The sequence below is a fragment of the Balearica regulorum genome, chromosome 5, assembly GCF_011004875.1.
Source record: "Balearica regulorum gibbericeps isolate bBalReg1 chromosome 5, bBalReg1.pri, whole genome shotgun sequence".
NCBI classification, from domain to species: Eukaryota; Metazoa; Chordata; class Aves; order Gruiformes; family Gruidae; genus Balearica; species Balearica regulorum.
This window is the reverse complement of record NC_046188.1, coordinates 61,654,229-61,680,039: the sequence shown is the minus strand read 5'-3', so window position 1 is coordinate 61,680,039 and position 25,811 is coordinate 61,654,229. Positions and strand designations below refer to the sequence as shown.

General features: G+C 39.2%; 1 protein-coding gene across 2 annotated transcripts in view; it reads left to right on the top strand.

Annotated features, from left to right (window-relative positions):
* The first annotated feature begins 2,841 nt into the window (after positions 1 to 2,841).
* Positions 2,842 to 25,811, top strand: part of SPON1 (spondin 1) — a 203,666-nt gene continuing 180,696 nt past the window's right edge. Inside the window, exons 1-2 of one of the 2 annotated variants that reach the window (XM_075755244.1) lie at positions 2,842 to 3,274; positions 10,027 to 10,133. In XM_075755244.1, coding sequence (XP_075611359.1) covers positions 3,052 to 3,274; positions 10,027 to 10,133 — 330 coding nt within the window. In that variant the 5' untranslated portion in view covers positions 2,842 to 3,051. The remainder of the gene's footprint in view (positions 3,275 to 10,026; positions 10,134 to 25,811) is intronic. The other variant, XM_075755245.1, reaches the window with a different exon arrangement.

The following is a 25,811-nucleotide window of genomic DNA, read 5'->3' as shown; positions in this document are numbered from 1 at the left end:
CCATTTACAAATGAGCTCCTCATTGGAAAAGCAAAAAGTAAGAAGGACCACAGATCTTGTGAATGCTTCTATTTGTTAGGAAAGCCCACTTTGGGGGGGGGTGAGGAGGGGGGAGAGAGTTTCCTCCAACCATTACAGCTCTGTCAAATGCAATAGTACCCCAGCGATGATTGCTATGCCTAATAGTCATGGACAGCAACTTTATTCATCCCAGAAAGTACACAAACAAAAGCAGCACTGCAGTCTCTAAGATACGAAGCTTTCTCTGTTAAATTTGCCATGGATGGTTGGATTCATCAGTTTGCATGTGTCTTTGACTGATACATCATGCTGGATGCTTTAGGCAAACACACACTAATTAGTAGAACAAATAGAAAACCCTGAGGATGCCCATGCTTAATGACATTGCCCATATTCTAAACCATCTCTACGACAAATTACTCATTTCATGGCTGTAGGCAGTGCAAGTTAATTTATCTGTATCAGTTGCTAAGTTGAAGCATTTACTTTGTACAAGATGCTGTATTATACCTTTCTAGGAAACTTTCCAACACTTTAGCTTTTAAATGAAAAATAAACTATAAGTAACAGGCCGGGCCAATTGAGAGATAAAAAAGTAAGAGAGAGAGGATCTATTTTAAGTTTAGAATCAATAGATGCTGATGAATTAGTTAACTTTTAATTAGTTTGGTACTATATAAAAAACAAAAAATTGTGATGAGGACTTGAAATCCTCCGAGGAGCATTGAGTTAGAACCCAGAACTCTAGCTCAGAACAAAGGTAGATTGTGCAGAAGCTTGTGCAGTTCCTGCCGTGAATGCTTCAGTCAGGTAATTGCTTTTCAATCAATCTCAGCGAAAGAAATGAGAAGTCAAGTATGGAGAATGAAGCAAATTCACAGGCATCTTATACCAGTACGGTCTTGTTATTTTCAGTTGCATATTGGTTTGGGTTTTTTTCACTGATAAATTTCATTGAAGAACCTGGATAAAGTGAACCTTGTTCTCATAAAATGAATGAGCTGAACGTAGCAGTCAAATGATCCCCAAGAGTCTATGACATTGCTGAACTGTAGTCACTTAATTACCTAAATGAATGCGAGTCTTTGGAAGCATGCAACTAAATATCCTGCATAACCAAGCCAACTCAAAGTTTCAGTAGCAAAAGCAGACTAAATATTGTTGCCCTAAGATGATGGGTTAAGTTGCCCTTGTACTGGCAGGTTGGATGGGAGGAGAACAGTGAAGGGAGAGGACTGAGTGAAGGCAGATGACCTAGCAGATTACCCTGGAAAGCCAGGGCTGGTGTTTCTGCCTCATTCAGCAGGGTGAGAGGAACAGAAAAAGCTGCTTGTGCTGGAAGGACCATTTGTCCTCCCATAGTTGAATGTTTCTCTCAACAGTAGAACTCCTAGTCAGCCTGGCTTTCCAAGTGGTCTGGCAGAAGCCACGTGGATGGTTCCATGGCCACTGTTGCAGGTGCCTAAGCAGGCATGTGCTTCAGATGGATGCTGCTATTCGGTGTGGTTACAAAAATCTTTGCCACCTCTTCGCAAGCATACGGATGGACATTATCAATAACTCCATGTTTGCAATAAAAAAATAAAATCTCAGCATCCTCACAGCGACCTTGATGAAGAAACACCTTTATTTGACACACAACACTAGGTTGTTGCTAAACAACTTCCAAAGGTAAGTTTGGAACCCCAAAATTTGCAAATCTGATACTAGAAAATGCCTTAGTAGGTACCAGGAGGATTTCGAGCTGCTTGCTATTTCCCATACTTCCTTGGAAGCTGCGCTTAAATACAGTTGTATTCCTCAGTCTGCTACAGTCTTGCCCCAGAGAAAGTGGTTAGAAAGGGTTTTGTGCCCTCTTGTGTATCTGTCATCCTGAAAGTGTTCAGGTTCTGATCGAGGATGTACCTTTCTGACTTTCTCCTCCACTTACAAGGCAGTGGAGCGAGGGAGAGAAGAGCAACATTTGGGCATCAAAACATTGGTATTAATGACCCCAGGGGTCTAGGTTCACCTTTTTTTCCACTGCTGTAAACTTTTGTGGATTTAGATAAGTGTCATTGTGCCTCAGTATGCCTTGGATAAAGGTGAAATAATGAGACCTGCTCTTCCTTGCTTTCTCCTGTTTGCATTTGGATTTTTCCGAGCGTCAGAGCAGACCTCCCATGTTCACTTAGGTGAACTGTGTTCATAGCCGTCATGTGTACGCGATGTGCTTGCCTGTACACTCACATAGCTTGCGAGTCTGATAGGCACAGTTGCGGGTTGATGTAGAAATGAATCTCATGTTTCTGGCACATCTGTCTCCTCTGTGGTGCTTGAGATGCTTACACCTGAGGAGCTGCAGTCGATGCTCCTTGCTTGTCAAATGCGCAGAAACCAAGTGGTTGTCTTGGTCCATCTGCACTGATTTAGTTGATAATGTTTACCATGTCTGTTGGTTTGGAGAAGGGGGGGGGGGGGGTGTCGGGAAATTCTTTGAGCTTTGTTATCCCTACAGTAACTATAGACTTTGGCAGGAATGCGGGTGATTAATTTCAGGTCTGTGGGCTTAGCCCGAGTGGCAGCAGCTCTCCCCGCCGCCGCGCTGGATGTCTAGGAGACAGCGGCGTCCCCCGTGCTCCGCTCTTTCACCAAACCCTGTGAATTCAGCTCGGCTAAATAAACATTACCGAGCTGCTAATCACAGGCTCTGAAACAAAACAGCACTTCACTTCGGGATCTGGGCAAGATCAGACTTTCCTCCCTCCCTCCCTCTCTCTCCTCCTCTCCCCTCCCCTCCCTCTCTGCCCCCTCCCTGCTTTTCCCCTCCCTCTCCCCGGCAGCCGCCGAGCCGGTCCCTCCGACCTGGCAGCCTCATGCTGGGGGCCGCTGCCGGCTGGGGCTGACTGAGGCCGCCCTGCCCGCTCTGCCTGTACCTCCCTGCCCGTCCCCCGTCCCCCCCCACCTCCCCCCGGTACCGGCACCCCTCGCCGCCGGGCTCCCGGGCACCGCCGCCGCCCCGACGATAAAAAGTTGTGCGGAGCGCCGAGGATGGGAGCGCATCTGCAGCCTCTAGCCCTGCGGCTTCTGGCGTTGACTTTCCCCTTGGTGGCGAAGGGTTTTCCTGACGAAACCTTGGAGAAAGCCGCGAAATCCGAGGGATATTGCAGTCGGATCCTGCGAGCCCAAGGAACCAGGAGGGAAGGGTATAATGAATTTAGCCTCAGGGTGGAGGGTGATCCAGAATTTTACAAGCCTGGAAGCAGTTACCGGGGTAAGTTAGCCATCCTCTACTTCCGATACTAACGATAATGGTCAGCACAAGTGTGTCTCAAACTATAACGCGTCTGCCTGTCATCTCTGTATCCCTTTTGGCGTGTGTGTGACTATGTGGGTTAAGACAGGGTAATATACTCCCACGCATTACTTTATTGGGGATGCTTTCATGACAAGTGAGAGGGAGTTGGATTTCACAGTATTCCTTTACTCCTAAACATTAACTTTAATATTAAGAGGAATTTCTTTTATGGATACTCTCTGCCGGCTCAGCGCTAGCACAAGATCACAATTTGATGTGATACAAAACACACAACCTTCCCTCGTTTACCTACTTCTATAGGATTTCTTCCTATCCCTTTAAATATAACACGGTGAACAGGAGAAGCTGTAACATTCAGCAGGAAGAAGAGGAAACTCAGAGCTAATTGTTCTTGCCCTGAAATATGAATGTTAATATAATGAGTTAGCATATGGGCAAACAGTGATGCAGCACACTGCCAACTTCCCACATTTTCCACTTATGTTTATCCCACCCCCCTTTTTTTTTCTGGGGAAATGAACAGATGGTTCAAACAGGAAAGAGGCAGAGACGGTGCTAATGACCACTGTAAATAAGAGATGGAGGCATTCGTTCTCTGCTGAGCATTTCACGTACAATCCTTGAAATTAACTTCCAAAGCACATTTCAGCGTATTGTTCTAATTAATAGGCTAAGGCAGTTCTTGGTCACTTTTCCTTCCTCACCATATAATGTCTTAGGAAACAAACCCTGGAGTATACTGTTAACTTCGTATTTTAAGAGCACTTTGAAAAGAATTTGGACATTTTTAGCTACCATAACTAACGTACTTTCTGGCATCACTTTGGAAAAGAAATTTTGAGAGTTTCTTCTACGTGTTTCTCCTGACCTTCCTTAGATTCAGTGTAAAGAGCAATGTTTACCCATTGCATGAACATGGGAATCTTGGTATAGGTAGAAAAAAGTGTGCACATAGCATAATCGTCATGTTCTCTTAAAGGCTGAAAAATACATCTGCAGCAGTGATTAACCTGTTTTGAGCATCAGTCTGTAACTGCATGATTTTTGATTAATTTTTTTCTCAATAATTGATTTATTTTAATGTGGTGTGAGGAAATGCACATTTCCCACAAATCCATTAACTGTTTAACACATTAGGATTAGTACCTCGAGTCTGAAAGATTTCATGTTGCATGTCAGTTTGATACATCTACTAAGCAGGATAAAGAAAAGTGTCGAGTTCTTTGACAGTGACAAAAGTGAAAGTTCTTAAAAAGTTTTGAAATTTACTTCTGTGAAAGTTGGATATTTTCAGTCACCTACCAAAGAAGTTTCTATTACATGGAAACGTAGGAGGAAAGAAACTCCCAGATGAATTACCAGAACTAATTTTGTGGGGATATTAGGTCTTGGCACTAGGAACTCAATTAATAAAATCACATTAGAGTATTGTAGCCTCTTGTAAATGAGAAAATTACAGCTAACAGTAAAAAAATTAAAATGCAGACCAAAATATGTGCCCAAGCTTTTGGTATTTAAGATTCAAGTATTCAGGTGGCATATAAGCTTATCTAGATAGTCCTTTAAGGACACTTTCTGAATGGTTGGAAGACTGTAAGTGTTACCGTAGCGCATACGTTATCTACGGCAATAGTTAAAACTAGCAGCATTACAGAAAGTTTTAAGAGCTCATTTGCAGAGGAAATTACAACTGGAACTTTATTACTGTTTTATACAAAGGTTAGAAAATCAGAGTAATGATAAAAAATGCAGGATTATGGCAGGTCTGTGGGGTTTTATCTGTAAATTACTAGATGTACAACACTGCAGAAGATTTGCACAACTTCCATTGCGCTGGAGCCAAATGTGCCTGTTTCCATGGCCCCTGTTTGATTTAATGCAATCTGGATCCTTGGCGCATTCCCTAGCAGGCTCCTGGAATAAACTAGTATTTAGGCAAGGTGGATAACACAGGAATTAACTGTACGTACAAATGCTGTACTCCACCAAATTGATGTTATAGAGGCATCCCTTTATGTTCGTAACTCTCTTGATCATCAGTTGATGTGACACCCACGTAAGACCCCCAAGCTGCAACTACTGGAGGAAACATCGCAGCACTCTTGCAGTGTGGGAACTGGAAGACCACAGTTCACAGCTGCCATTTGTCTTTGGGAAAATTTTTATGGCTTTCTGCAGTTACCTTTAGATCAACCTGGATCTATTTTCCCTGAGGGGAAATCCTGGGTGGATCTGTGTATATGGAAGCATTGGTTTTCCACCTCTCTGGAGCCGTGGTAGATGAAAATGACCCTGATCCCTGAATAACTTCTTTGAATGAGTATGTGCCTCCTTGGGTCTGCAACACCGGCAGAAGTAAATAATAAGGACGTTTTCTTCTGTTTCAGACAATTGAAAACAAGGTAGCAGCAGGGCTGAGGAGCCATCTAAAAGAGGAACCGTGGCTATAGGCTTCGTGGTGTCCTACAGGGAAGCTGACATGACTGATTTCTAACATCTTATTTGGGACTCTCGATGTTATAGCCTGCAAGTGGCCTTCATCTGCCTGGTCTTTCAGGTTGCAATATTGTTGCCTCACCCGTTGTGGAGCTGGCAGCCAAATGCATATGGTGGGCAGGTCTTCCCATGGCACCAGGTTTGTTGGCACACCATCCTGGGATCAAGGTCCTCTCCCACCTGCTGGTTAAGTTAGACCTTGATGTAGCTCCTCTTCCATCCACTGAAGGTCAAAGTTCCCATTGCATTCACAGGCCACAAATGAGCCTTAAGTTTACATGGTGTTACGGGGTAATGATCTTGAAAGTACTCAGTCCTAGCTTTATTGATATGTGCAGTTAGATTAATGATTGCATGAGATTTCCATGAAAAACGGGGTTAGTTTCATCCTACTAAAAATATAAATGAAATTGCTTCTAAAAAAAGGCAGTACTATGTCCATTTCACGTGCTAACATGAAATGTACAGAGTTTCCTCCATGAGTTTTTGAAATTGTTATTCTGATGAAGAAAATGAGCATTTGACTAGTATAGTTCTTAGATACACCTTCTGCGTGAATGCTGTTTCTGTTTTTAATGGAATTTCCACTTGTAGGTCTGTTCACCTTAGTTTTCAAGGACACGCTCAGTTAACGTTACACACGCTATTGCATTAGTTTGGGGACATCTAAGGAACGATGAATCTTTTTCTTTCCATTTCTTTCTTCCCCCAACAGGCAAACTCTTTTCTATGCAAATAACCCCTCATTCTGTAAATATTTTAGCGATTCTCAAATTTCACAAAATATGGATAAAAGTAAATATTAAAAGTGTATTTGTTGGTACTTGTGCAAGGTACAACACAGGATGTGCTGCAGTGTAGGATGTGGAAAGTCAAGTTTCCTGCCTGAAACCAAAGGAGCAGTTGCTTTGATCACCCCACCTTTAGCTGGGAACACTGGGGAAGGAGAAGTATGTTGAAGGTGTGTGCCAAAGTGCAACTTGTAATGTAATTAGAGGTTTGCTGGAGGGGATGGAAACAGACAAAAGTAACTGTTGATATGTAATCTTCCTTTTAAAGTAAAATCCTTAACTTTGAGACTTGCACTGAGATTTAATTCATCTTTACAGGAAGTTCATATTGTTCAGTGAACGTTAATTAACGTGATCGTGGTGTGAGCAATACTTGGATGTTCTTTAAGTTGGCACAGTTTAGCCGAAGAAGAACTCTCAACTCTTATGCAACGAGGAGCCACTATCTCTTGTGAAAACCAGATGTAGTTTGTCAGCTTCCCGCTGCTGCCTGTGCAATGCCAACCCTCCTCCTTCTGAGCCGAAACAATCAGTCCAGAGCCAGTGAGTACAGAACCATCACCGTAACAAGGCTCTGCATTTAGGAGTGCTTCAAATAAAGCCTTGCACAGCAATGTTATCTTAGCGCACTGGGTAGTTCAGAGAACTGACAGAAATCGTTTCAGCTCAGGCGTAAACGTTTGTTCTGGCCTAGCTCAGGGGTGACCAAAGCACACATTCATCTTGGCGTCCTTGAGCTGAGGTTGCACGGATGCTAAAATCCCACGCGTCCACCCTGCGGGTCATCACCCTCCCGGCCCCTCGCTTGTATCTGGGTGTCCCAGCCACTGCAGAAGCGCTCCTGGGGCTGCATGGTGCAGCCGCTCAGGGACTGGACCCAGCTGAACTCTCTGGTTGGGGTTTTCTGGTTTGTTTTACTTTTCAGCTGGATGTGTTCCCTGGTTCAGCTGACAGCACAGCTGCGTGGATGTGGCTGCTGTACGAGCAGTGCGGGGTGGGGGAGGGCAGGATCCCTCCTGTTAGAGGAAGCACAGATTTATTCTGGGTTAAAATGACTGTGCAACCACAGCATGAGTATTGCTAACCCCAAGCATTCAAAAAATATGAGTCAGGCTTTGGAATTACCTTTTTTTTTTTTCTCTTTCCCTTGGTGATGGCTTTTGTAGTATTTCAGATGTTCTGTGTTTTATAGGTAGGTGTTTTGTTTAGAATTTGGAAAACTGTTTGGTTTGATCTGTAAATATGTGAGGAAAATGATGAAAACTGTTGAGTCAATTCACAGCTGGATTCTCAGTTTGCTTGCATAAGTATTTAAGTATTCCTAGTGTAACCTTTTATTCATAGTGATTCAGACTTTTGAATTACATATAATATATGGAAAAAATTGTTGCATGTAAAAGACCTTTATGGCAATTAGTTTCTAAGAATCAGTGTTTGAGCAAGTGTAATGCGTTCATCCTTGAGTTCAGCAGTGTGTTTTTTCTCAATTACCGCAATGGAGAGGCTGGCTGTGGATTTTCATTTAGATATAACTGCAAAAGTTTGCAAAATGGGGCTAATACTACTAATTATTGGGCAGATACCGAATTAATGAATTGGAGCAATACTTAGAAACGTAATCAGAAATTTTAATGCTATTATGCTACTTCTCAGTTCCTGTATATAAAATGTGAAAGTTTCTTTCCTCTCAAAAATCATGAGGTTCAACCTCATAATAAGGTTCCATGGAATGAAAAGTGTGCTGAAAATCTTGAGAGCTGGGGGACTTGCTATTATGCCCATCACTACTCTATATTTGCACAGGTGTTTGCAGGTGTACAGGTCTAACCACGGCAGTTTCATTTCACTTTTTAACCTTTTGTTTGTCTCTCCAATCCTTCTTTTTTCACATATAATAAGAACAATTATGGATTTGTACAAACACCATGGGGTTTAGACCCAAATATAGCTGCGTAATGCTAGAAATCTTCAAATATTATATTTTATATTTTTCTACTATTGAATTTCTAGATCAAAAAGCTCTCCATATGTTCCAAATTAACTCTGGACGTATTTTGAAATCCATATCTTTTAAGGGCAATCTGTCATTTTCAGTAATGTGTTTCAACCTCTTGCAGCCTGTTTGTGTGAGAGGGAGTCTTTTGTGAATACTCCTCTATGAAGCAGCACTGGTAGTTGCAGTTTGCTCACAAAAACTCTGGGTGGTCTTCAGTTTTTATTGTGCCATTCAGAGTTTGAAAGTGTGACAATAATGTACTACAAGCAACACTGTCTGCGTTATGCTTGAAGTAACAGCTACTTAAAAGTATTAGTAGTCCAGTTTTCTGTCTCTTTTCCTTTACTTAAAAAAGAATTTTTCCCTGAAATTTACCTCTGTTTCAGAAAAGGATTCTTATAAGGTGTTGAAAAGGATTCAGTAATTTTAAAACTCCCCCAAACGTCCTGCCTCATTTGGTCTTTCTGACAGTGTTCAGAAGAGCTGCAGCTGACCATAACTCAAGTGTTGCTGGGTGGTGCTTAGGTACTGATGATGGCAAAGAGAAAAACCATACAAAGTTATCTCGCAGTAGCAGAAAATGAGGGACGTAATCCTGATGCTGAGCATGGTAAAAACAAATTAGTCAGCATTACATGAATTATTCTCTGCTGGTGGATCCAATGACACCTTCCCGGTCAGGACTGGTGTGTGAAGAAGGGTGTTTTGCTGATGTGTAGGATGCTTTGGCAGTCGGAGCTGGCAGCACAATCTTGAGAGGTCTGCTTTAGCCGTGAGTTTAACTTTGTGTCCTGTTCTGCCCTCAGGTTAAGGGAGAGGAAGTATAGTTTTATAGCAACCATCTCCATCAGCTAGAGTACTGTGGTGAGGGTAGCTGAGCTGGAGCAGGCAATATGGTCATCTTGCTTTACAGTTAAAGAAACTTTTTGTGCACTGATATGCCTAAATCCTTGGCTATGCTCAGAGCAGGACAAAAGCTGAAGCCAAATATTCAGAAGATTTTTCCCTCACATTTAAAAATAAAATAAAATAAAAAATCACAAAAATGCCGAAGAAAAAAACCCCCCAAATGAACATGTGTGTCCCCACCCCTAAATCACCACCACCTCCACCAAAACAACCCTCCTGTAGATCTGAGCAGATTAGCAATCTGCTTAAAATAAACCAAAAAACAAAGGACGTGTGTGTGGAGAAAAATAGCTGAGGTATTTCACATCATGCCAGTGTTTTCCAGTTTATGTGGAAACTTGGAGTGAAAGTTTTTGTATTCTGGCTGGCTCTGCTCCGTGTTGTTAGTGCCCTAACTTTTGTTAATATCAACTATAAACATACACCTTTCAAGTTGATCTGTGCAATGATATACAAGTGGCTGATTTCACAATTAAAATGATGTTTTCATTATTTCTCTGTTTGTTATATCTCAGTGACGCTTTCTGCTGCCACTCCTGCTTACTTTCGAGGATTCACATTGATCGCTCTCAAGGAAGGAAAAGAAGGTGACAAAGAAGATGACCATGCAGGAACTTTTCAGGTGAGAGAACTTTCCCTAGGCGTCTTCCTCTCTGTATGCCTGGCTCAGAGAGATGTTATTTGCACAGCAGAATGCAGACTATGCTTAAGTAAGGATAGGTATCTGTGGATGTTGTCATGAGAACAACATAGCACATTTTATAGTCCATGGAACCTCTTCAAGGGTCAAGGCTTTTGTACCTTGACTTCAGCTTCCCTTCCTACCTTCTTGCAGTCAAACACGAGCATCAAGTATTTGAACTAGAGCCTAGGACACCTGAATTTGTTACCCAAAGTGAATATGAAAATTGTTTTATTAACGTTTTGCTTTTTGTATTTCTTTGCGTAGATATTTTTTCCATTCAGATGCAGATTATGGCTCTGAGAAGTGTGTTTGCCACAGCTGTAATGACTGTTTTATCAGTCATAAATTAGATTCTGCTGTTTTACTGATGCTCAGTAGTACTTTACTTAACGAACACATTCAGTGGGATGAAATGTTGTTTATCATTATTTAAAAGGATCAGAATCCAGAGCAATGATTCACAAAATAGTATTTGCAGCTATTTCAAGATCATGTTGCATGAAAGGAATTCTGGAAACTGAGAATACACATCATATTTATGCAAGTAGGTAGAATGTATGTAGGTTTGTTGATTGTCAGATGAGGTATTGTTTGCTATTTGAATTTCCAAACTGAGAAATATTGTTGAATGATATTGATTTTAATTTTCAGGATTGGTAATAATATTGATACTAATTTTAATACTGATTTATAGATAGAAGATTTTACTTGCCTCAAGGAAGCATTTCTGTTTTCAAGGGAATCACACAAAAGTTCTCATTTTGTTGATCTATAAGGAGACAGAAATAATTTTAATCCTAGTATGTCTTTCTGAAGCATCTTCTGGTTTTTGTATGTAGCAAATGTGATGTGCAAACTCAGTATGTATTGGTCCTGTTTTCCTATTGAGTTTGCCTAGAGACCTTTTTCTGGTTTTCATACATTTTGTAAGAAAATCTAGAATAAGCAAGAACTTTTTTGATGTTTGAATAACTCCATCTTCCTTAAAACTAAACAATTTCCTAATATTATTTAGGAGAAATCTGTTTAATATGGAGAGTTTGTGGTTTGCTGTTGGTTTGTTGTTTTTTTCTTTTTTTTTAATAAACTACAATTAAGACATCAGCTAATGTTAAGAAGTAGAAATGGTGGTGCTTCATCTTTTTTAAAAGAAACTTCTCACCATTCATTTCTGTATTTCAGTTGTTAATGTCTCTATAGCCATGGTTAATGGGAAAGACTTGGCCTGCGTTTTGCCTTTATGGCCAGGTGTACGTCTAACTCATAGTGAGAAACTCTCACTGAGCTTTGCTGAAGTACAGAGGAATTTTGAAGGCAGCAGAGTGGGATGCAAATGGAAATTCCATATAGATCAAAAAAAAGCCCAGTGGATCTCAGTGGAGGGAAGATTGTTTAATTAGCTTTATTGTATGGATTGCAATCCATACAATCAGTATTCTAACTGGCAGATGAGAGTTTCAAATTTTATGCATAACTAAATATGTATTTCTGTGGCACAATCAGTACTCACTGTGCTCATCCCACACTAGCACAATTAACTGAAGTTCATTCAGGTAGTGCCTGCCAGTTCTGTCTGTGTTGGTACAGATTTAAGATTCTTATTTAAGTATCCAAGGAATGCTTACAGTAATAAATACCGATGTCTCTTGTATCACACTAGTCACTAGAGGAAGAAAAAATAAGTTTAGTTCAAGGGTTTGTGCTGTGTTTGTATTATAATGTGAAGATCCTAATGGTGTCTAAACAGCTGTGCAGAGTAAGAAAGAACTGTGTACAATAGCTTGCATGCCACTCGCAGTTATGTATTTCCTGTGCTCGGAGAATATGTTACTCAGTGAATTACCTAGTGGAACAGAACTTAGTGAAAATTCCTTAATAGTGGTGAGAGAATACATGCTGCTTCTGGAGTAGTGGTATAAGCCTCTGCCTCTGTGAGAAGACGTATTTACTGTTCAAATAATAGTCAAAGCACATGAATGCACTGCATGAGGCGAAGTGCTTCATTCATACCAGCAAGACTTTGCAGTATAACCAGGATAGAAAGAAATGAAAGTTTACCAAATAAGACATATGCTTTTCCCCTATGCCTCAGGGACTGTAAACCACCATCTTTTCAAGCCTGTGAGTGCCACTTTGAAACCATGAAGTATGGGTTGCAATGTCTTTCATGGGGAAAACCTGAATCCACACTGTACTCGGGTCAAGAGCCCACTGGGACTGTGGCTTCTGTTTTGCATAGCTATTGAGTGTCAATAGATCAACAGGTGTAGTGCCTCAAAGTACTGTAGAGGGGCATGTGCTAGAGTAACAAGGTGTTAAATAAGGACTAACATCTCAGTGACCGATATGGACACGGTACACTCAGGCTGGAAAAACATTATTTTCAGTGATTCCAGTCATGCTGCAGCAGGTTGAGTGCCGCAGCCCAGTGCAAAGGATGAACGCAGAGTAAGCAGCTGCCATGAGTTCACCCTACAGGAGCTTTGCTCTGCCTTTTACAACCTCCTTATGGCTCATTTACTCTTGTCTGACTCTGCAAGTCAGCAGGTACGGTCAATCTTCATTAATCATTAAGCTGCAGTGTCTTGATCCTATAAATAGCACAGCTGTTAAAATTCTTGGGCAGACAGGTATTTTTTTTTTTTGTATGGTTTTTGTTACCTTTATACTTGCCATGCAGTAGAGACCTTTAGAGAAGTGTAGTTTGGACTTCACCATTCTAAATCTGTTTTCCTCTGAGAAAATGGAGACTTTAAAATCTGATTTTACTACTGTTTGTTTATTTAATGCAGCCACACTTCTTTTTCTTTGTCCTTGTAGCACACCCAGGGCATAATTTGGCTTTAAAATAGACGAATCGCATTGTCTTCCACAAACATGCAAACATATGTTAAATAGCTAAATTAAATATGGTTGGGGAATTAGAGATGCCAAACTCAGTCATAGAAGTTTGGGGATATAATAATATGGCTCTTACTTATGCCAGTGGTAATTGTACAACCCGGGTGCAGTGTGGCACTTGGGGAGCATTGGATGTCATGTCCCATTGGCCTATTTACACAAGCCATTCCCAACTGTTGTCTTGCAGTCTGCTGATCTTTCTCTTTTGCAATGTTTAGCAACAGTCTGCAAATTGTTTGAAGGCAAATTATGCTCAAGGGCAACAATCAAGCACTGATTGGCTATAGAACAGTATCTGTACAGGCCATTTTAATCAAGATATGTATGCAATGTAATAGATTTAGTCTGGTAAATAATGTAGAATAATAGAAGTTTAGTGCTGAATCTCATCTCATCTATCTTCCTCATTCTCTGAGGAAGAATAAATATTCTAAGGAAATCTTTGGTGGGTATTTTCTGGATCTGTTTTGAAGACGTATTCAACAACAAAAAGTTCATCTCTCCAAGTGGCCTGTTCAAACAGTTCAATATATTGTATAGAAAATTTAAGGAAAAATTTATAGAGTTTTTACTAATGTCTAAACTGAGTCTTCACTAATAGTGGTTAAATTTGTCTCTTAGATTATCTTTCTAAATTAAGAATTTTCTTGATATCTTATGAGACAGTTATTCTGAAGTTTCCTTTATTCTGTCTCCAATTCCACATGCTGTCTACCTGTTTCTTATTAAAACTTCCATATTTTCATTGTAGTGGATCTTTTTTCAATTTTGCCAGTTCTGCACTCCAGTGAGAGTTCAGTCTTATTTACATTCCCCAGAATTGTACACAATAGTCAATCTGAACCTTCAGCATAAAATCATACAGAATTTAGATGCAATAATCCTTTGGAGTATCATAATTGCTTCTCTTTTCTTCATGCAGAATCCTCTAAGTGTATGCAACTTGCCTTTATTGCAGGAGCATCTCGGTATTGTACAGGACGTCCACAATAAAGTCCTAAATCCTTTCCTGCACGTACTGCTGCCTACGTTGTTGACGTGGTTTAGCCCCAGCCGGTAGCTCATTTTGCATTTCAGTCCTCCTAAGTGTAAAGCTTTGTATTTGTCTTCCTGAATTTCATCTTGACTGCATCTTCAATTTATCAAGAAAGTTCTGAACTACAATCCTATCCTTCAAAGTACTTACCATTCCTCCAAAATTGGTGCTATTTGTGGACTTTATAAATATGTGCTTGACAATTAAATAGTCAATATAAAATACTGTGTGCAAGTGTGACCTGCTTTTCTCATGTGCAATGATAAACTGAGTCATAAAGACCCAAAATTAGATACTGCTCTGTATTTTTTTTGGCATAAAAATCTAACAACAGATTATGTCCACTATTTTTTGTGATAGTTTACTATTAAATCCATTCATTGTAGTAGTATTCCTGGAGATGTCCTTTTAATTTTCTTTGCTCTAGAGTGAATCAAGAAATTCTTAGTTTAGGTCACTGAATTTAACAACTCACCAGTGCCAAACCAATGTAAGAACGTAAGCAAGCATGGCAGTAGCAAGAGTGAAGTTTTCATTAAACATATGGCATTTATAAAAGCTAGCGACATGTCCTGAAGAAGAAAACATTTAAGGAAACTTGGAGTAGTAGTGATACAAGTGAGGTAAGTGACCTTTATTCTAAGTTCTTCTTCTTTAGGTTTACCCTGAAACAATAGCCCCAAATATCGCCTTTGTTTTCAAAGACATGCTGACCGGTGCCTGTTTCTTTTGATGCTGTTCAGCTGACTGATAGGCTTACCAAAGCTTTTAGATAGAAAGGTATTTTTACAAGCTCTTAGAAAAGCAGTTTCTCAATTGCAGCGTTCCAGCATTTTATAAGAATCTTACATCTTTTTAAGCAGTTGATATACTGCGTTTTGAAAGAAGCAACCTTAAAAGGCTTTTAGCGATGTCTCATGATTTATTAGTTCCTTATAAGAAAAGTTTGTTTATATTTTTTAAAAATCTTTAATGACTGCAATTTTATTAAGTTTTTTAACATAAAAATTAAGCTATGCTTATGTAATCTTGATGTTGTACTCAACTTGTATGTGGATTTTTTAACCTTTTATGCTAATATAAGCACATCAGGCTACTTAGTGAATGGCTTATTCTGAGATGTATGAAGTGATGTAGTTTTATTTAACAAGTATTCAGAACTTTCAAGTATTTTGCTCATGTTTGCATTCTGTACATTCCCATTCCCAGCATCTTATCACTGAAACTGAGTCTGTCATCTTACTGCTTATAAGCATATGGAAGTAATGCATTTTTACTCTGATTCGATGTGAAATGTTCAATCACCAATGGTTTGCAAATCAGAGGGGATGAATTTTCGGTTCATAGTGAAACCACATAGTTTAGGTTTCATAGTAAAGCTTCCTCATGCTAGTGACTGAAAACAATGTTCCTATCTAATTAACATTTCAAACTTTAAAAATTCTTCAGGATTTTCATAAAGGAGGGCTGAGAAATTACAAGCAGGAAACATAATCGTTGTGACATATGATGGGAGGGCGGGGAAGAATGGACACTGACTATTTACTTGTGGCTTTAAACTTAGTAATTATGTGGGCATGCCATATATACCTACTTTAAATTTATCAAACAGAAAAGAATACAAAGCTGTGTACTTTGGTTTCAAAAAGATGGGTGCTGTACCCCTAAAAAGAGGCGGGAATGCAGCTGCATCCAAACCCCTAAATGAAAATTCTCTTTCCCATGTATTGATCAACAGTTCTGCTATCAGCAGGAGATAAATCAATATGAAATAGCTGTACACAGTCATTAAATTCATTATCCAAAGCTATAATTACAGGAGTATGTTAAATATGAAAGAATTGGAATATGCCAGGTATCTGAGAATGAGGAGGTAGAGATTAATTCTGAGTCTGTAAAATCTAAGTCTCCTGATCTTTTCCATTTACAAGAGTATTCTTGTATTTTCTTTCTATAAGAATCATTGCATATAGTATTCTAGACAGAAAAAAAAGAAATAATTTTACAATGGTGAAATAAGCCTCTAGTTCCCATTTCCTGTAGGGTGGAATTGATTGTCCTTGATGAAAACTTCCACACATTTTTCTAGAACTCTCTGATTTCTGTATCATGATACTCAGGGATTAAATAAGAGTTTAAAAAAAAAAAAAGAAAAAAAGGTACCTGCCACAACCAGTTCTAGCATTGATTGGAAAATGTGAAGACCGAATGAGATTAAGTAGAAAAATCTCCACTACACTGGAGAAACCTTAACCACTTATTGGCAAGGTTTGGGTTAAAAATTGTCTCAGGAGATACTTATGTCTTATTCAGACAGTAAAGGATAATCATTTAAAGTAAACTTGATGAGCATCAGGAACTTGCAGAAGAGAAACAGCTCTCTGGTCATGATTACTTGCTACTGATGAGGCTGTAGAAAAAGCAAACTGGAATCTGACCATGTAGGGGGTTTTGCATCCTTCTTTACATTTATTTTGTTTGTTCTGGGTTGGGCTTGGGTTATGAGGCAAAATTTTTTATATTGTAACATTTCCCACTTTTTGCATATACTATATGTTGGCTTGTTATACCTTGGGAGCTCCCTCAACTCGTATACATAGTTGCCGTGTCTTTTAGAATTAGTTACTGAAACCACAAAATTGCACAGCCAAAATTAGAAAATATGAGAAATTTCTGCATACGCTTTGTAATGTATTTTAATGGATCTTTGAAGTATTAGCTAACGCGCATTTATGAAGAGAAAATAAATATTAAATTGTATTTGCTTGCAATGTAACTTAGTTCACTACTGAATGAGAATGGGTTTCAGTTTCTTAGCCTAGGCTCTTCTGTTGACAATGTGCTTATCTCAACTCTGCAAGTTTTCATATAGCTTCCTGGTTTATCGTGTAATAGGGAAAGAGCTAAGAGGCTTTCTGTGAAAGCCCTCTGGGACTTACGTGGCCCAGACTCTTTCACCATGGATGCTGGGAGGGTGAAAGTCGACAGGTACCAGCTGAAACAAGGCAGGGTGCAAGACCGGATATAAGGAAGAACTTTTTCTTTACAAAGATGGTCAGGCAGTAGCAGAGATTGCCCAGAGAAGACACTGCAGTCTCTGCTCTTGGAGGTTTTGAAGACTTGCCCGGATACAAGTATTTGTATTTCTAAGTAATGTATTTTGATAACTGGAGTTATGAGCAGGTGCCAACACATACAGTACTGCCCAGTCTCTAGTACATACACGGTCCAGTACAGTTACACTCAATCTGTAGTGTGAGACATGTACAAACATTTGTTTACGTGGGCATATGAATCAATCTGAACAAGTTCATAACCATTGATTTCATATAAAAAAACTTGCCTATATATAGCTTCGTGCTAAATATTCATACCCTGAACACTGAAACCAGAGACCTCCCCCCGCCCCCAGCTGCCCTTTGATAGGCAGGCTCATGCTGATGGGAGAGTGCTTGTGTAACCCTGACTTCCCCTCAGACAGCTTAATTTTTAATATACTGGAGTGCCTTTTGTTTGGGTTTTCTTGGTATGTCACTATCATCACTCTTAAAATGTTAAATTCTTTTTTATTTTATTTATTTGGCTTTAGTTTCTCTTCTGCCCTTTTCTTTTTCTTTTTTTTTTTTCTTTTTTTTCCACCCTTTTTCCTGTCTCTCTTCTTGGCTGTAGAAAAGATCATCTAGCTTCTGGACATGTAGTTTTCAGTCCTCTCTCTTTGTTTAATCTAATCATATTTATTCTCTTTATATCTATTTTTTTCTTTTTTTTGCCTGCTGAGGAAATGCTCTGTCCTGAGAATGACTTCAAATGATGATTGTGTCACAGTAAGAGCTTATGTCTTTTGGAAAGGGTTATGCCTAAAATAATATTTTATTTGTTGATGTTTCAAGTTCTGCTTTCAGAAAAAACCAGACCACCAAACAAAAAACCCCAAAACAAGGAAGCATGCCTCTTGAGATTTGTTAGCTAAAGCTCCAGACTCCTTTTCAGATCCAAGGCTTATCAGAGTCAGGTTATCACAAGTCTAACTTTTGCCCTGCCTTGCAATCTGCCAATGCATCCAGCCTACCTACGCAGTGCCAGACTACATCATGGTGTGAGCTATCAGAATTGCCTAAATGTCCTGTTAAAAAAAAGAGTATCTACTAGTTTATTCCTTGGAATGGCACTAAACTCCAAGACTTTCTGGTTCTAAGAGGCTCCTCAAGAGGCCCGTTAGAGAATTGTTTCCTAGAATTTGGCACTGACACTTAACAAATCAGCTCCACTCTGCAGAAGAAGTAAAGAGAGAAAATGATGCTGGAAGCACTGTCCCTGACTTAGAGACTCTAGTCTGCTCTTTAGACACATCAGCATTGGGAGTGCCCTTCTTGGCCTTTTGGGACTTAGGACCATTTCACGCTTTATGAGGGTTGTCTGTTCAGGTTTTATTTCCAGATTCGAGGCCAGTTTTGCATTTGCAATTATTTCATTCAGAGACAAAGCCTGGTTCTGGAAGTGCAGATCCCACTAACTCTCTTTTGTCCATCAGTAGAAGCTATATGTTCCTTCCCTAGGCAATATTTAAGAATACACATCCACCTCAGGTCTAAAGGAGTGTATTTCAAATATGCCTTTTCTCCAGCCCAGGTAATCTACCTAATGTTTCTTCCAATGTTAGATAGTCTGTCTTTAGATGGAAACTAACCTGGGCCAGAAATTTTAGGAAAGATCTTTAACCCTCTGGCAAGAGCCAGTTGCTTTACAGTTACCCTAGGGTAACCATCATGGGTTATAACTCTAAGATGTATGTAGGCTCCGGGTTCACTGCATGTCTTCAGCATCTCTTTCTTCATTCATAATGTTGCCATCAGGCTTTCCTCCTTAGATTTCTCTTTCAGTCTCCTCATTATTTACTAGCTTCATCTAAGGCACTCATCAGTTACTCTAGATTCTACTGAGAAAGATCAGCAATTTTATCTCATTAGCTCCTATTATCCTTCTTTAATGCTCCAAGAATTATCTCTGATGTAGTTATTTGCCATTCTGCAGCATCAGAAAACGTTCAGTGTGTCAGTTCCAATCAACAGGACCTTAGAGCAAGTGTCTGTTCTCTGCACTTTCACTTTACATCAGGTTACAAAGCATTTATCGGGTATTCCCTACTGATCTGGACTTCCTTAGCTATTACTGCCTGTAATCCTAGCTACAACAGCTATGGATCTGGACAACCATGCTACCCCCGTAATGACACAAGGCTTTTATAAGGAAGGGTTATTCTGGGGAAACATGCTTATTCTGACACTTCTCTCCAAAACAGCACCTCCAGCTACCAGACTACAATGACTAGACTACAGAAGTACAGAATTATGTCTGTAACTTTGAAAGTCTTTTCTCATAATATACTTTATTTCCCCTTCAAGTGATTTAGGGTGGGAGGGGCGGGGGAGAAGGTGTGGGTGAAGGTGATGATAAAGGCTGGAGCTCAACTTACAAGTTTCTCCAGGATACATGGACTTTTCTGCTACTTAAAGAAAATCCTGCTGTCAGTCCTCTGGACTTTTGAGGAAGGTAGACATATGCCAATAGAAAGTTTCCCTATTAAATTTAAATGGTGGTCTTTAATTTTTTTTTTTTCCTCCAATGTCTTCAGAGAGGTTCTGGTGACTTAGAAATGGAATGGCTTTTTTAAACTCAGTTTACCTACCTGACTCATTCATGAATGGCTGTTGTAGGGAAAATCCTTCCTTCAGGCTTTATAGTCAAGTGAGGCAAGTCAGTTCTCATCACAACTCATTTCTGAATTAATTGCTGCCAGACTAAATGTACTGCTTGCTATGCCAGTTGTCTTGAGAACTACTTTCTAAATTCAGAAGGCAATTTTGCATTACCAAAGGGACAACATATTTAACTTTCATTTTTCTAGACTGCATGTGTACCCTTCTCAGACCTAGATGTGGTCTACCCTGACAGTCCTCCTTCTTTAGGACTATTCCCTTTGTAATGATGGTAGAGACCTTGCAGTGTTTGCAAAAGGATACTGTTTCAACTTCCTTTGCTGTCCTGAACAGTTGTAATTGATTATTCTCTTTGCTGTGATAGCTCTTTCTCATGACCTAACAACCCAGGATCATTAGTCATCTGATCACAGTGTATTTATTCTATATCAGAATGATGCAAGACCTGTTCAGGGAAATGACCATATCTTTTGATTCTGCTACATTCAACATGTTTGTCTTTTGGTGCTTTATTCTAATATACTTTTATAGCTGCTTTTAGTCATTTCACTCCATGCAGTCATGAATGGAAATCCATAATGATACACAAGGACTCATACAACTGAAAAATATACCTTCTCATCCTAAAGACATCAGATGTTTTGCTTCAATGTTTGTCTTTACTCAAGAGACTTTGCAGACATGTTTCTGATTAGGACGCTTGATTTTTTTTTTGGTCCATTTTCTCTGAAAACTGCAAGGTAAGGCTAGGATGTAGCTTTAAGTCTTCTTTCCCTGACCTGGTTGAGATTCTTTGGAGTCCCAGACCAAAAAGCCATATAACGTTGCTTTTCCTCTCACACCTGCTCTTGCAGAACTCCTGGAATTTGTCTCATCCAGCATGATGCTCAATCACTTCCATGTAAAGTGACCTTATTCATCCCTGGTTTGTGAAGTCTGGGATTATAAGGATATCGCTAGCTGAAAATACTTACACAGAAGGATCTCTTCAGACATATGGACCAAGTTCAGTCATTAGAATTTCTCCTGGTCAGTCACCCCATGTTCTGATTTTCTCCAATTGCTTGCTATCCACCTCAGCCTCTGCTTAATGATCACCCGAACGCTATCTCCTTCCATTAATGTAAAGCCCTGCCAGAGAGGTTCTCGGTGTTCATCTGCTACGTAACTATTAATTTTTCAAAGGCCTCCTGAGGCACTGTCCCAGTGACCAGTCCCACCGGTGAGACTTGTATTCAGTTCTGTCTGTTCTCCTGCGACCTTTCTGTTAACCACTCACACTGATCCCAGCCTGCCCCTTGCATCTCGATCTGTGTGGATTTCCTGACTGTGGTCATCACTGCTATGAGAGTCATGCTTTTATGGATGATTTCTCATCTGCTAAATTGTTCTCTGACAGAATTACCCTGGTACCTATGCAGGACTGTCATCTTAACCAGCAGACAAAGCCAGGAGATCTGGTTATCTCTGCCTCTCCCCTCCCCTGAATTGCTCCTTTAGTTCTGAGGCCTTCCTTAATATACGGAGACCTCTCGCCTTCTACATTGGCTGAGCCAGGTCCTTTCCTCAACCTCTCATTTTTGTGTGTCTCTAGCAGGGAGACATCAGAGAACAGCTATAGGTAGATATGGTCTCACTACAGACCACTTCTGAGTCAGGTTATTTCTCAAGCCATGGTGTGGATGTTTCCATCCTGGACAATATCAGGACAGCTACTTATAGGACTGACTTACAGGAGCTTGACTTACTAATCACTACAAATTCAAGGCTGTATTTAGAAATAAAGCACCACTTGCCAGTATAGTCATGCAGTTTTGTTTTCTGAAATGACTGACTCCTCCTCCAAGTAATTGTGCTTGTGAAAGGACCTATCACTGGGAATCAGCCATGATGGAAATCTACATATCAACAATCATTGAAAGGGGACAGAAAAGTTACTTGTAATTACGTTTCTCAGAGGTGGGTTGCTTTCTTTTTAAACTATTTATTTCCAACCACCCCCCTCCTGCTTTGTTTTGTCTCCCTTTTCAGTTGCTGTGAGAAAAAAATGAAAATCATGTGCTCTGCTTTACTTTTCTCATGGCTGTATAAGGGGCAGTATATGAATATACCCTGCATGTACTGCAAAAGCACAATTTTCTGGCTTAGGTACTTTTGATTTCAATTGATATAAGCAAATGAGCCTATAAAGAATACCTATATAGGTAAGACATTTGAAGAAGCCATTATTACGGGTAACCCATTGGACTTTCTATACCAAAAAAATTTATTTATTTTACCAAATTCCCAAGCAATATTTGCTGGACAATATTCTGTATTTTTTATGCATAGTTACTTTTGATTACTAAAACAGCAGTGTATTAAAATTCATTTTCACATGAAAGTAAATCAAGAGTAGCAAAGAAATTCCTGATCCTGTTGCACAAAAGCTGATGTTTGGCTCTTGAGAATGCTTTTCATACTACTCGGTAATTAGAAAGGGAAATTCCCTGCTGGTATAGAGCTACCATTTTGTTCCCCATTCCCTGCATTGTCACTGTGGGTAGGGCTATTATGCAATCTCTGGCAAGCTCATCCTACCAGACTGCTTACTAATTTGTAGGCTGTAGGTGTAAATTGAAAAGCCTTCATCCTGCTTCTGTTTACTTCACAGATTGAACTGGGCTCCAATTATTCTCATCCATGTGAACTGAGGCACTGTTGTTGCTCTTGCCTTCTTTTTTTTTCCTTGTGGGTGGGCATAGCTCATTTGGACCTGTGTTTCTTTTCAAAAGAAACATTTAAAAGAATGAGCACATAAGAAGTAGGTTTAGTCCTTACTGTTCTATAACTTTAATGATTATATATCTTGATACACTCAGTAGTGTAGTAGAGGTTCCTTAAGGCATTGCCAGTGTTTATTCATGATTTGTCAGGCACACATTAGGGTTTTGTTCTCTTGAAGCTCATATAATCTCTTTTTTAATTTTATTTTTTTATTCCAATTGTACAAGTAAAGCTGACTCTGCTTATATGGGAGGCTTAATTATACCTGGTGTTGCTTGGTTTAGCCTGTTTGTCACAAACTTATTTTAGCTAACCTACTGCTTTTTAAAGAGGAGGAAAACAGAGAAGGGGAGAGAAGGGACATAAAGTAGCAGACAAATGCTGAAAATGAAGAAATGCTTTATGCTGTAACCTCTCTTGAGCAATAGGTCACTTTCATAGGAAAATTAGCTACCTATTTTATAACATTCATAGAAAAATGCTTTCTGGGAGCTTCAGGGAGGTATTTTAAATGGTTGCTAAGGCAGCAGTTTGCCTCTTGTTCATGGTCCTTTTGCTCTGGCCTCTCTGTACATGATAGTGTGGGAATCCAGATGTAAGAATAAAGCAAGAACCTGCAGTTAGTAAATTACCCCCTACACTAATCCTACGTGTTAAGAAAATCTGCCCACATATTGTGATAAATCCCAGTATTATTAAGATAATCATAAATGTTTTCTGTATTTGCTGCATGCGCAGGACCAGTGGGTTTTTTGGCTATGCAAAGTTTCTTGGCTTCCTTTCAGATTCTTTCAGTAACCTAGTTTTATTATCCATAAAGGTTATACAAAGTACTTATATGAATTAGAATTGGGTTATGATATATTTAGACAGTGGGATTATATAATAGCCTTAGCTTCAAATACAGTGTGTTCCAAACAGTAATTTGGAACTTTTTCTTAGAGGATGTATAAGATTTCTATACAGGATGAAAAAGACCTGTATGCTACCTACTCAAAACTCTCTGTATATTGGTTTTTTTTTTAGTTCATCTGATGCTCATCAGCTCATCTGATTACATTAGTTGCAAAATGTATTAAACCCACATAATAAACAACCAGCTTTGTGTGTGCTGCAGATGTTACGCAACTGCCAACATCCACAGAAAGAACATAGTGTACATCACAATGTGTTCTTAGGTTTCTAAACCCATTTGCCTCTAACTGCATGCTATGAGAGAGACTTGGCATTTCTTTTTGGGAATAACAAACCTGATACAACCTATGTAAAAGCTGGTCTTGGAGTATGACCATTTCTGTTCATATTTTTACATCCATACGCATCGTGTACAAAAAAGAAGTTAGTTTATGCCTGAGCCAAATAAGCCAGAATGACATAAATGTGGGAAGAAACATTTCAAGATTAAAAAATATGGTAAACATATAAAGACAGGATAAAATGTTGAACTCACTGCTGTTAAGATACTTGACTCTTGATACACACCTCTTGTATGAATTTTGAGAAATCATGACTATATTTTTTTCCCAATTACATTTTCTGAATCTTGTCCTAATGATTTTCTGTTGTCAATGCTACCAGATTTATGGATATAATACAGCTTTCAAATGTGCTTTTATATTGCCTTTCTGCTGAAAATTTCAAAGTTTTTGGATAAATTTTCATAAACATTTTTGTAGAATGTGGATTTATCATATCCACTTTACAGAAGAGTAAACGTTGAAGTAACTTACTCAAGATCACATATCACGCTTTAGGCATGATTAAACTGCAGGAGTTCTGCTCTTTGCATACGATATTTGCCTCCCAAGTCAGGAATGTTTAAATAGTCATCTGTCGTCTTGCATGTAAATACTGTCCATGCATAAAATAACAATGTTTGTAAAACTTACAGCATTCCAACCGTGAGTGTAAAATATAACATGAGGATTTTAAAGTATGGGAACACAGTCTAATTCTGTGTATACAGTGGGGTCCCTAAAAACAATTCCAGTAATGGCAGCCGTTGTGCAGTCTGTATCAGGCAGATAAGCAAGTCCTTCCTACTACAGGATTAAAATGACAAAACCCCTCCAAATACTCTCATAGCACTCTAGGCTTAGTCACTTAAACCAATAAATGGGTTTGGATCCATACTATGTTTTAGTTCTTCCTGTGGCTGGCATAGAATCAGAAACAGCAGCATTAACATGTATTTTGGATTAGTAAACTGGATGGTGTAATGCCTTCTGAGCTGTCTCTAATATGGAAATACTGTGTATTTAAAAAAAAAAAAGTTAAAATAATCCCAGATGTAATAAGCGTCTCATCTATTAAATATGATTCCTGGCCTTTAATACTTCTCTAATTACATGGTTCATATTCTGGAGATAAGCTGTCATTTATCAAGTGTTGGTATCTCCTGCAAATTAATGTTTCCTTTATATGTGGTTGAATTTCTGACCATTGGAAGTTGTTTTTTCCCTTTTTTGAGCCAGTTTTTTTTCAGACTTCTTTGTTAAAGTTGTTTTACAATTGCATACTTCATAGGATTGTTTTCTCAAGTACCTGTGCAAAATTTGTAGGATTAGTCTGCAAAAGATGTAAAAGCACAGAAAAATAACTGATCCAGAGTGCTGACTTTGAGCTTTATACAGTTTTTAATTGAAATTTATTGAGAATAGTTCAGAATAACATTGAAACTGCCAAATGTAAGTCTCTGAGTAAACACTGGTGTGACTGGTTGTCCATAACCACTGAGGCAGATTTCCTATATCACCAAAATTCAGCTTTAGAAGTGAAAGATGACACTATACTTTTCACGAGCTAGAGATGACCCGCTGGACAATATTTAGTTTCTGCAGTGAAAATCTGTGTTATTTCTAGTGCTCCCATGCTCACGTTCTGCAAATGTTTATATAGACAGGTTAGACTATTTGTGTTGCTCGCGTTGCAACTGCGTGATTTTGAGTACATTCTGTTTTCAGATAAAAACTTTCACAATTATGTACTTCAGATTCTCACATGGGAATCTAGAAGAAAGGGACAGCTGTTTATATTCCTACATACCAACACTTCATCAGTTTGAGAAGATGGTATTGTCTGGACTCATATTTGGTGCTGCACTTAATTTTTTCATTATATTTGTTTCTTCCAAGATCCTCTCCCAAATATGTATAAGGTCATGTGACTGAAAGAAACTTTGTTCAAGGTTGGAAA